The sequence below is a fragment of the Engraulis encrasicolus genome, chromosome 1 (assembly GCF_034702125.1).
Source record: "Engraulis encrasicolus isolate BLACKSEA-1 chromosome 1, IST_EnEncr_1.0, whole genome shotgun sequence".
Classification (NCBI taxonomy): Eukaryota; Metazoa; Chordata; class Actinopteri; order Clupeiformes; family Engraulidae; genus Engraulis; species Engraulis encrasicolus.
This window is the reverse complement of record NC_085857.1, coordinates 21,164,821-21,176,982: the sequence shown is the minus strand read 5'-3', so window position 1 is coordinate 21,176,982 and position 12,162 is coordinate 21,164,821. Positions and strand designations below refer to the sequence as shown.

Genomic DNA, 12,162 nt, shown 5'->3' with positions numbered 1-12,162 from the left:
TGAGCCTGTGGGGTGTTAGTGAGGTGGCGTGACTGTGTGTGGTTGATGGTTTGTGGGGTGGGGGGTTATGGCATATCGGGGGAAGTGGGAGAAGGAGGAGGGGAGAGCACACAGGCTGTTACCATGGAAACTGAGCAGTCAGCAAATCCGCACATCGAGCTGGCTCTCTCTCTCATTGCTTTTCGTTCCTGACTGTGTTGTGAAGCTGCTGCTGCTGCTGGTGGTTGCGCATGGGGGCCAAACCTCCTATACCAGAGATTCTTTAAGTATAGAGATATGCCAATGTAATAGGTTGCTATGGGCACCTAACATGACCAGGTTCCGGTCTGCCTAAAGGGACGTGTCATAATACTCCTGGCCTTGAATAGAACATTCCTTAGGTCTGCCTAGGTCTGCCCAGAGCTGTAGAGAAAAGAGTTGTCTCGAAGCCGTTGACGGCCGCGGACGAGCATGGCTGCTCTACATCCGGGGTTTCGCAGTCACGTCATTTTGCTCAAAGGGTCCTGTGCAGCAACGGGGACGCCATTGAGTGTCATTGGCGTGTCGACCACTTCCCAGGTAAGTTGATATAACAGGGAGATTAATCAAAGTTGTCTGTCTGTGTCAGCGTAAGCTATCACAAGTACAGTCTCTGAGGATGTACATTTGCCAGTTTGGGTAATATAAAATCACAATGGTAATGTGAAAAACCATTAATTGTGTGGTAGCGTTTTCAACACGGCGCTTCTGGTTCAACTTTGGATTTGACGTGTGTGCTTAACATCAATGCTACCTTTCAATCTATATTTTAAACGATGACATGTCACATATTTTACAAGATACCGTCCTGTTGTCTTCTGTCAATGTCCATACAGTCGTTATGTTTGATTTCAGAGCTATTTGCTTATATCGGTCATTTAGCTAATGTTTCTAAGCTAGCTGAAAGCTAATGTCAACAAAGTTAGTTGATGCACGGAGATCTTTTATGCTAACTAACTAGATCCAATAATGGACTACGAGGCATTCAAATGCTGATGTTCATGGCTTCAGGTATTACTTAAGTAGAATTTGGGATTTTTGTGCCATTGAGTGTCTACTGTGTCGTGTATCGACACAGGCTATCACAAGTACAGTCTCCGAGGATGTCATTTGTTGTTTTTGGGTAGTATACAATGGTGATGTTACCTGCTCATTTGTTAAGCTGACATTAAGCTTACATTACTCGTGTATCTTTACGATAGCTAGATTCACAATGAACTGCGAGGCATTGAAATGCTGATGTTCATGTTGTCATTTTTCTGTTCGGATCTAGGTTCTATAGCTATTTTAAAGCAGATGGTGTGCTGAAGCTGTCAGCTCCTGATGATCAGTGTATGGTAAAGTGCTGTGGCATTCCAACAAATATAAATTGGTTCTAATTGGCCCAAATTGTGCTAAGAAAATATCCCTATGCCATTATATCTCCTGCATGAAACGTTGATGTAAGACAGGGTTGATCCATCTTTTCATGTTGTTGTCGACAAATTCTGTCAATTCCACCTGAGTGTAGATGTAGATATCAAGACTCATCAGACCAGGCAACATTTTTCCAATCTTTTAGTGTCGTTTATGGTGAGCCAGTCCAAATTTTTGCCTCATTTTCCTGTTCTTAGCTGACAGGAGTGGCAGCAAATGTGGTTTTCTGCTGCTGTAACCCATTTGCCTCAAGATTTGATGTGCTGTGTAATCAGGGATTCTCTTATGCATACATTTGTTGTACTGAGTGGTTATTTGACTTAATGTTGCCTTTGTATCAGCTCCAACCAGTCTGGCTATTCTCCTCTGACCTCTGCCATCAACAAGACATTTTTGCCCACAGAATCGCTGCTCACTCTTTTTTTTCCCCTTACCATTCTTTGTTAACCCCAGAGATGGTTATGTGTGAATATCCCAGCAGATCAGTCTTTTCTGAAATATTCAAATCAATCCCTTTCAGCACCAACACCCATGCCATGTATTTAAATAAATCTCTCTCTTTTTTCTTCTCCTGTCTGCTCCACTCTGGTCATAGGTTGATGCTTTCAATGCATTGGAAGTTCCAGCATGTTCCAGTTCCAGTGAATTCCAATTCTTCATGCATTATTGATTTCACGAACACACACAAACACACACACACACACACACACACAAACACACACACACACACACACACACACACACGTCTTGTCATGTACACAGACATGCCGTTTTATTCATAGTTATTTTGTTTGGGCTGTTTATGTTTCTATACCAATATAATTATTATTATTTGGAGTAATTTTTCTTTCAAATAAAAGATTGAACCATTCAAGCACAGGTTGTACAGCTGTGGGTTATTTACTTCATGTTCATTGCATCATGTTCATGTTCATTTGCATCCTGCATTGAGTGGTTTGACAGGTCTGATGATGACCAGCATCATAAAGGCCGAAATTAACAGTAATGTTATATATTACTGTAGGCCTACAACTGGGACATGCTGTGTTTATATATGTGTGTGTGTATTTATTTTGTATGTATTGGAAGTATTTTATCCATTAAAATATCCTACTGTAAATCTGCTGAATCCAAAACAAATAGACATTATCAAGGGCTACGGACAATTAGCATCTCAATGGTAAGTAATGGAGCTTCCTAGCTAAAATGACGTTTCCCTCCAAAAATGTAACTACAATGATATTTCAGTATTACGGTATTGACACTTCAATATTTTTACATGACAATGAAGGCCATAAAATGGCCTACAAAAAACAAACCTAACTCGTTTTTTTGGGGGGGGCATAATCTGATATAATTACCGTAAAAGGACGCTCTCGCTCAATGAAATGTATTGACAGCTCCCGGTGTATAGGACCCTTCTGCGGTGGGCGTAGACTACGCAAACCACGTGACCACTCGTCGGCAAAGATCAAAGAATGCTCCAACTCTTTTCTCTACAGCTCTGGGTCTGCCTAAAGGGGAATTTCCCCCCCCTCCCTCTTGCAATAATAGAACCCGGAAACAATGGGCCAATGGAACCTCTCTCTCTCTACTCTCTCTGCCTATACCCTGACTCAAGTGACTGACTGGCTTGACGTACTCCACGTACCAGCTCTCTGATCTGTCTCTGTCTTCCCCTTTGCCCTCTGTTCTCTCCCTGGCTCTCCTTTTCCAGATAGGCCTATCTGTTTGGCTTTTGTCTTTGTTGGATAGGAGAGAGAGAGAGAAGAAAAAAAACAGAAAGAGAGGAGAAATTAGTGAAGAGAGGTGACATCGGGACATGACATCAGTTGGGATTCGAACCCGGATCCCCAGATTTATGAAATATGGCGCCTGTTCCCTTTGCTCTCTGATCCCCTTCTGTTTGCCCTCTCCTCAACCTGGATGATGAGGTCATGGCCTTGCTGGTTCTTCCTTGGCTGGAGCATCACTTAGGGCAGTCATGGGTAAGAGGTTAGGGCGTCAGACTTGTAGCCCAAAGGTTGCCGGTTTGACTCCCGACCCGCCAGGTTGGTGGAGGGGGTAGTAATTAACCAGTGCTCTCCCCCATCCTCCTCCATGACGCCCTCCATTAGGGCGCCATTGAGGGCTGCTCCCTTGCACGAGTGAGGCATAAATGCAATTTCGTTTTGTGCAGTGTTCACTTGTGTGCTGTGGAGTGCTGTGTCACAATGACAATGGGAGTTGGACTTTGACTTACTTGGATGATCCCCCCCTTAGTCTGATCATCCTTGTGGAGTAGATAAGCGAAGATGTTCTTTAACCCCCTGGAGTCTAAGGCCTCTCATTGCGCGTTCAGGCCGACTGAGAAGTATTTCAACTAACTGTAAACATCTACGCAAAAGTGGTTGTATTCTGAAAAGCCTAACAAAAAACCAATATGACAGTAAAGTGAATGTAATACAAACAAGTCTTATTTCAATTGAGTGTAAACACAACTGTACAAAAAAAACAGTTTTAGAGGTCTTCAAATAGTGCAAGAAAACACACTCTAATGTTTACTCAATGTAAACTCGACTGAACTATTAAACTCTTGAGTTTGAGTGTACCGTCACACCGGTGTGACGGGAATGTTCGGGCAGTGAAAGTTCTATAGAATTCTGGGCGTCATTCAATACAATTTGTAATTTTAGAATCTTGCATTGTTATGGAACACATTCTTTTTATAGAATGTTCAAAAACATTCCCCTTCCTCCTAATTTTCACCATCAGTGCTCCGGCAGAGCTTATCTTGTGCGCCACATTTTATAAGTTCAAAATAAGTTTTTCAATATAGGCCTACAAATAAATAGGCCTACAAAAATGTGATTTGTACTGGCAGAAAATCTGGGTTCCTGCATTTCTTTTCGGATGGTATTTTCGGACGATTAGGATTCCTCCACCTCTTTTTTTTCAACTTCAAGCACTGCTCCCTTCAGTCCGTCTATCTATCCTCTCTCTATCCCTCCCTGGTCTCCCTCGCTCTCTCTCTCTCTCTCATCGACATCTTGTTTTCTTTTTCATCCTGTTTATATCTGTCCACCTCTCTTTCCCAGAAATGCATTTTTTGTTATCTGTTTACTTAGTCCCTCATTTCTACCCTCTTCTTTCTGTCCATCTCTCTCTCTCTCTCTCTCTCTCTCTCTCACACACACACACACACACACACACACACACACACACACACACACACACACACACACACACGCACGGACACACAATCTCTCCCTTTTTTTCTGTCCATCTTACACTCCTCTTTTGACATCCCTTTCAATCTCCTCTTCCTATCGACCTTTCTCACTCTCTCGCTCTCTCTCTCTCTCTCTCTCTCTCTCTCTCTCTCTCTCAAAAAAAGTTTCCCCTTCTCTTGTTTTTATCTGTCCTCTCTTTTCTCTTTTTTCTCCTCCTCTGACATGTCCTTTTTGGTTGTCTCTTTTCTGCCCTCCTCTTTCTGTCCTCTCTCACTCCTTTCCAACAGAAGTCCAGAAATCTCTTTTCTCCTTGTCCTGTATACCTCTTTGTCTGTCTTTTTCCATCTTTTTGTTATCTCTTCAATGTCCTCTTTCTGTCCTGCTGACTATTCTTTCTCTCTCTCTCTCTCTCTCTCTCTCTCTCTCTCTCTCTCTCTCTCTCTCTCTCTCTCTCTCTCTCTCCCCAAAGTTATAGGGCCACCTATAGTTGATCTTGTGGCCGAGCGAGCGAGTTTGTGAGTGAGTGAGTGAGGGAGAGAGTGTGTCCATGTGTCCGTCCGTGTGTCCGTGAGTCGGGTGGTGGCCAGCTAATTAGGATGCGGGGGAGCAGGCCGCTGCTGCAAATTGAAAACATATTGATTCCTCCCTCCCTCCCTCTCTCCCTCCCTCTCTCCTCTGCTTCCCACTGCCCACCCCTCTATACACAGCAGCGGCACAGCCACACTGCACAGGCGGCAGGCACAGCAAGAGATGGAGGGATCATGGAGAGATGGGAGGGAGGACGAAAGAGAGAGATGGAGAGAGGAAGGATGGAGGGAAACACCCCTACACACAGCCACACAGCTCAGCACAGCCCAGGCAGCACAGCAAGAGATGGAGGGATCATGGAGAGATGAGAGGGATGACGAGATGGATGGTGGAAAAGGGGGATTATGGAGAGAGAGAAAGAGAGAGAGATAGAGAGGGATTGAGGGAGGACAAAAAGGTTGAGGAGAGATGGAAGAGAGAGAGAGAGACGACTGCATGGGGATGATGGGGGTAAAGGGGGGTGACGAAAGAGAAAGAGAGGTGGAGGGAGGGAAAGGGTGATTAGACTAAGAAAAGAGGAGGGATGAAGGGATGGAGTTGGGGATAGGGGGACGCAGAGAATGAAAGAGAGAGGAAGAAGAGATGGATAGGAGAGAGGGGGATGGAGCGAGGGAAAGGGGGATTAGACAGAGAAGGGATGGAGAGGGGGAAAGGGCGATTAGACAGAGAGGAGGGATGGAGAGGGGGAACAGGGGTTGACGAAGGAGAGAGAGATGGCGAGATTGGGAATAATAACGAAGGGCATGGCAACCAATTGCATGGGAACAAAATGCTCAATCCAGAGTGAGAGAGAGAGAGAGAATGAGGAAAAGCGAGCAAAGCAAAGCAAGGATATGGACAGAAAAAAAGAAGGCATACAGGAAGAGAGGTAAATGGGGAGATAGTTTGTAGCAATCTGGAGATGGGAAACGGAGGTTCTAGTTCTAATTGGTGTGTGTGTGTGTGTGTGTGTGTGTGTGTGTGTGTGTGTGTGTGTGTGTGTGTGTGTGTGTGTGTGTGTGTGTGTGTGTGTGTGTGTGTGTGTGTGTGTGTGTGTGTGTGTTTTAACAAAGATTCAAGGGGGAGAACCATGAAAACTGACAGATGGAGAGAGCAGAGGCCTAATACACTGTAAAAAAAAACAAAACAAAAAACAACCGCCTCAGAATTCCAAGTTAATTTAAATACGTATTGTAAGTTGTGTGAAGCTTTGAATTGAAGCTTTGTGTTGTTTGAACACAACGCTTCACAAATGATCAATTCAAAGCTTCACACACAACTTATAAGAAGATTGAAATTAACTTGGAATTCTGAGGCAGCTGGTAAACTTGTGATTTCAAGTTAAACCATTTTTATAACAGAATTAATTGACTATTTATTAGTTATCATGACTAATCACTGAAAGAATGTTTTACAGTGCGTGTTTGTGTAAGGTAGAGGGATCATATGCTTGGCTCTGCTATGATCTAATGCAAGTCTCACACACACATACTGGGCCACGAGGGCTGATATCTCACACATGCACATACGTACGGACAAGGTGTAGTACTGGTTGGACACAAGTTAAGCGCATGATGGGAAATATGAGTTGACAGAACCTTTACCGTTAAGTTCCAAGATTCTCTGATGGACTTTCAAGAAAACCTCAAGGTTTTTCCGAGAGCCAATTTGCTGTCCCAGTCCAGCCCTGCTGATTATGCATCTAACACACGTCAAGTATTTTTTTTAAAAATGAGAGGCCGCGTTATGCTACACATCAACGACGCAAGATGGTGGCCGAGCAAGGTGTAGCAATGCATATAGCCTCGCAGCATACACTGTATGCGTTAGGATTTGTCCACACGCCTCCTGAACCGGGCTGACTGCCTGCCTGCCTGCCTGCAATACCTGCTGCCTACTGATGCTGCTGCTGCTGCTGCTGCTGCTGCTGCTGCTACTGCTGCTACTGCTGCTGCTGCTGCTACTGCTGCTACTGCTGCTACTGCTACTGCTGCTGCTACTGCTGCTGCTACTGCTGCTACTGCTGCTGCTACTGCTACTGCTGCTGCTGCTACTGCTGCTACTGCTACTGCTGCTGCTGCTGCTGCTACTGCTGCTGCTACTGCTGCTGCTGCTGCTGCTACTGCTGCTGCTACTGCTACTGCTGCTGCTACTGCTGCTGCTGCTACTGCTACTGCTGCTGCTACTGCTGCTGCTGCTGCTACTGCTGCTGCTGCTGCTGCTGCTGCTGCTACTGCTGCTGCTGCTGCTGCTGCTACTGCTGCTGCTGCTGCTGCTGCTGCTGCTGCTGCTGCTGCTACTGCTACTGCTGCTGCTACTGCTGCTGCTGCTGCTACTGCTACTGCTGCTGCTGCTGCTGCTACTGCTGCTGCTACTGCTGCTGCTACTGCTGCTGCTGCTGCTGCTACTGCTGCTGCTGCTGCTACTGCTGCTGCTACTGCTGCTGCTGCTGCTGCTACTGCTGCTGCTACTGCTGCTGCTGCTGCTGCTACTGCTGCTGCTACTGCTACTGCTGCTGCTACTACTGCTGCTGCTACTGCTACTGCTGCTGCTGCTGCTGCTACTGCTGCTGCTACTGCTGCTGCTGCTGCTACTGCTACTGCTACTGCTACTGCTGCTACTGCTGCTGCTGCTGCTACTGCTGCTGGCTCAAACCAACCATGGCCACATCCTATACTGGCACAAAGGGTGCACCTGAGGTAACAATGTACACACACACACACACACACACACACACACACACACACACACACACACACACACACACACACACACACACACACACACACACACACACACACACACACACACACACACACACACACACACACACACACACACACACACACACACACACACACACACACACACACACACACACACACAGCCACCAACATTACCATCCTAGCTCGCTGTGGGATTTTTGTATTCTGGTGCTAGTTTGCTTTCAATCCCTGTGCGCCTCACCCCTTGGCTTTTCTCAAGAGTGCTCAAAAGGAGCATGCAGGAACATGAGATTCCTTTCGAAAGAAAGAGGAATCCATGAAGGTGAGAATAACAGAGAGGATCTTGCTTGCATGCTTGCATGCTTGCATTCTGAATATGATTTTAGGTTTGTGCGTTTCAAAGACAGGTTTGTATGTACATTTGAATCAAATCGGTTTCATTTACATTCTACACCATGTAGGCCTATTTTTTTTTTTATAACGGTTTTCATACTATCATTACAAGGATCACTAAGATTTTTCATTGACACATGCACACAAAAAGTACAACATGCAGTGAAAAATGCTTGTGGCCATGGGTGCCGCTAGGGGTGGGAGGTGTTACATATTCTAAGGGCCCAAGCACTGACAGGGGCCCTCAAGGGGGCCCAAAATTCAAATAATTTATGGGGCCCAAAATTGCTGTCGGCACCCCTGCCAGTGGCACCGGATGATAACTGTGACAGTAAGTCATTTCATGGACGTGCATTTACAGTTGTTTATGCCTCGTTTTTGAAAGCAATGTTCCATAGTGTATAGGCCACGTTCACAACCTCGGGCACTGCAGAAACTTTTCAGTTTCGCACTAGTGGGCAAATGGTGTATATATTTGTAGGGTTAATATTTGAGGGGCCCCAGGCCACTCTGCATTAAAAATCTGCGTCAAAAATGTTAAGAATCCCTGGTATATTGAACATGGACATTCATTTTGCAGCTCTTGCGAATTTTCAGCTTATTCTCAATAGGATTGGTAACTTCTCAATAGGTCAGATGTATGGCACAGTAAATAAGAAGACCATCTTAGAAGTTGGAAGTACAATAGCTTAACTTGTGATTCATGAGTGCAAAGCAATATGTGACCTTCCAGGACAGCGTCATAAGTATGATGGAGCTCAGGAGGAAGCTAACATGTCAGTTCTTTTGTTCAGTCTCATGAACTCATGAAGTGTGGATTAAAGGGGTCATACACTAAATTGCTGTTAGTTTAGGATTTGTAAATTGTTAAATTGGCACATGCACACAAAAAGTACAACATGCAGTGAATAATGCCAGTGGCCATGGGTGCCGCTAGGGGTGGGAGGTGTTACATATTCTAAGGGCCCAAGCACTGACAGGGGCCCTCAAGGGGGCCCAACATTCAAATATTTTATGGGGCCCAAAATGTCTGTCGGCACCCCTGCCAGTGGCACCGGATGATAACTGTGACAGTAAGTCATTTCATGGACGTGCATTTACAGTTGTTTATGCCTCGTTTTTGAAAGCAATGTTCCATAGTGTATAGGCCACGTTCACAACCTCAGGCACTGCAGAAACTTTTCAGTTTCGCACTAGTGGGCAAATGGTGTACATATTTGTATGGTTAATATTTGAGGGGCCCCAGGCTAAATCTTAAGAATCCCTGGTATATTGAACATGGACATTCATTTTGCAGCTCTTGCGAATTTTCAGCTTATTCTCAATAGGATTGGTAACTTCTCAATAGGTCAGATGTATGGCACAGTAAATAAGAAGACTATGTTAGGTGCTGGAAGTACAATAGCTTAACTTGTGATTCATGAGTGCAAAGCAATATGTGACCTTCCAGGACAGCGTCATAAGTATGATGGAGCTCAGGAGGAAGCTAACATGTCAGTTCTTTTGTTCAGTCTCATGAACTCATGAAGTGTGGATTAAAGGGGTCATACACTAAATTGCTGTTAGTTTAGGATTTGTAAATTGTTAAATGTGAATACTCCTCACTGAAGTTGTATTGGGTTAACAGTTTCCATACCAAGTTGCTCCTGGTGGCAGGGTGGTACCCTGCGTGGCAGTCACGGCCACCGGTGTGTGAATGTGGGTGTGAATGGGTGAATGTGATGCATACATTGTAAAGCGCTTTGAGTGCTCGAAGGAGTGGAAAAGCGCTTTATAAATGCAGTCCATTTACAGTCCAGTCCATAATACATGAAAAAGAGCAAGCAACAAAATGGTAGATTCTGAATAAAATGTATTATAATTAAAATACTTACTATCAATGCTATGTGTTGCTATTTTTAAATATAAAAATATAATATTTGACTAGTATACTAAATCAATAATGTTATTAAATATTGATGAATGAATGTAGTTTCTGCATCATTTGCACGAAAATATTACTGAACAATAGTGCCCAAATATATTTCATCTGGGCTGCTGCTGTATTGATAATGGCCAGTCCTCCTTGTTGGACCCAGGGCAGCAGCTGCCTCCTCTCCTCCTCCAAGAGAATGCCCTCCTTCTCCTTCTCCTTCTCATCCTCCTCATGCATGGTCAGATGCCACTGCACCAGCACTCGGTCTCCAGCGTTGGGGACCAGCACAGGGCTCTCACTGGCCTGGGAAGGCTGATCACCACCGCCTGGCGAGGGATGAGAGAGCACATCCATTCAATCAATCAATCAGTCAAATCTATGGATCTATTTATTATCTACTTATATAGCATTATAAACAATCTGAATTTATTTTTATACTTTAGCGCATTTTTATGCGTAATCTTCATTCAATATGCTTACAAAAAAGTCTAAAACTTAAAGGTACACTGTGCAAGATTTTTAGTTTTTTATTTCCAGGTCTCATGCTACTCATTCACTAATGTTATCTTTTTCATACTTACCACCACAATCAAATTCTAAGTATTCATTATGACTGGGAAAATTGCACATTTCATACATGTAAAGGGGGATCTTCTCAAGAGTCCACCATTTGGAATGTCCAGAAATGGACATTTTTAGCTGAAAAAAATGACTGTACTTGGGCCATACTAGAAAATATTAGTTTATTACGTTGTAAACTTCCATGAAAAGATAACATTTGGCAATAGGCAGCCCATTTTCAATGAACAGCACAGTTGCAGTACTATTTTTGGCCATTTCCTGCACAGTGTACCTTTAAAATCATTTTATGAAATAAAATCAGAAATAGTTTTGAATGTTCTGTGCATTCTGTGTATTTCTTTTTTTTTAAGAAATAAGTATATTATTTTAAGCTTACTGTAATCTCCTTTGGAAAAATCCTTAGAGAGTTGCTCCAGATGATGCAGTAGATCCATGTCAATACCTGCTGTTAAAGAAGTAAAAGGTAAATAAAGTAGAAAATGTCTTGTTTAATGTCTGTGAGAATACTAGAGCCACGCCAGAAAACATTATTTTGTTTCATGTGTAACAGACAATAACGTTTTATCTTATCTAATCGAATCTAATCTAATATAACACAATCACTTTCTAGTATCCCAGACAAAGTAAAATGTAAATAATTGAAAGGTAACGATAGTTTTAAGAAGATATATGTGGATAGTGAGTTTGAGGAATAGCTAGGGCAATTTAAGGACATGGATGGCATTATACTTACAGGACAAGTTGGCATAGACAGACTCCAGCAGGTCAATACTGAGCGGAATCTCAGCCTTGGCCCGGGCTGTGTCTCCCTCAGGCATCCCCACATGTACTTCTGGGCTGACAACATCCTGGCTGTGCTGGGTAGCATGTACCCAGGCCTTGTGGAAGACTATGTTCTCAATCCTGATATCCTCTGGATTCTCATAGAGTGTCTCCCACTTCACCGGACGTGGACGTGGGGCCTTCACAGGTTCTTCTTCTGCCTCAGAGATTATGTCCATCACATGGACCTCCCTCTTTCTATCGGCCATTTGATTTCTCAGTTGCTTGGCCTCTTTTCTTAGTTTTTTCTTGCTTGGGTTAGCCAGTCTCTTCCAAATTCCTTTACCAGATTTCTTCTTGTTGCTGTTGTCTACCTTAGTATCCCTTGATCTCTGGTCCCTAGGTTTCCGACAAAATGGGTGGAGTTCCCGATTTCTCGGGAGATCAGAAACGATATTTACATTGCTCTTGAACTGACTACGCCGGAGGTGTTGTGTCACAAAAGGCGCGTGGCCTGGCTAACCATGACCCACCGCTACTCTTTATTTATACTCCGTCCTTGATAATGGTG

The 12,162-nt window shown here is 44.0% G+C and overlaps 1 protein-coding gene across 1 annotated transcript; it reads right to left on the bottom strand.

Annotated features, from left to right (window-relative positions):
* Positions 1-10,248: 10,248 nt before the first annotated feature.
* Positions 10,249-11,983, bottom strand: LOC134454164 (uncharacterized). Its single transcript, XM_063205022.1, has 3 exons — positions 11,563-11,983; positions 11,206-11,271; positions 10,249-10,573 (listed from the first exon to the last, which is right to left on the bottom strand). Exons 1-3 carry the CDS (start codon positions 11,858-11,860, stop codon positions 10,281-10,283), a joined length of 657 nt encoding a protein of 218 aa, XP_063061092.1. The 5' UTR covers positions 11,861-11,983; the 3' UTR covers positions 10,249-10,280.
* Between the last annotated feature and the right edge of the window lie 179 nt (positions 11,984-12,162).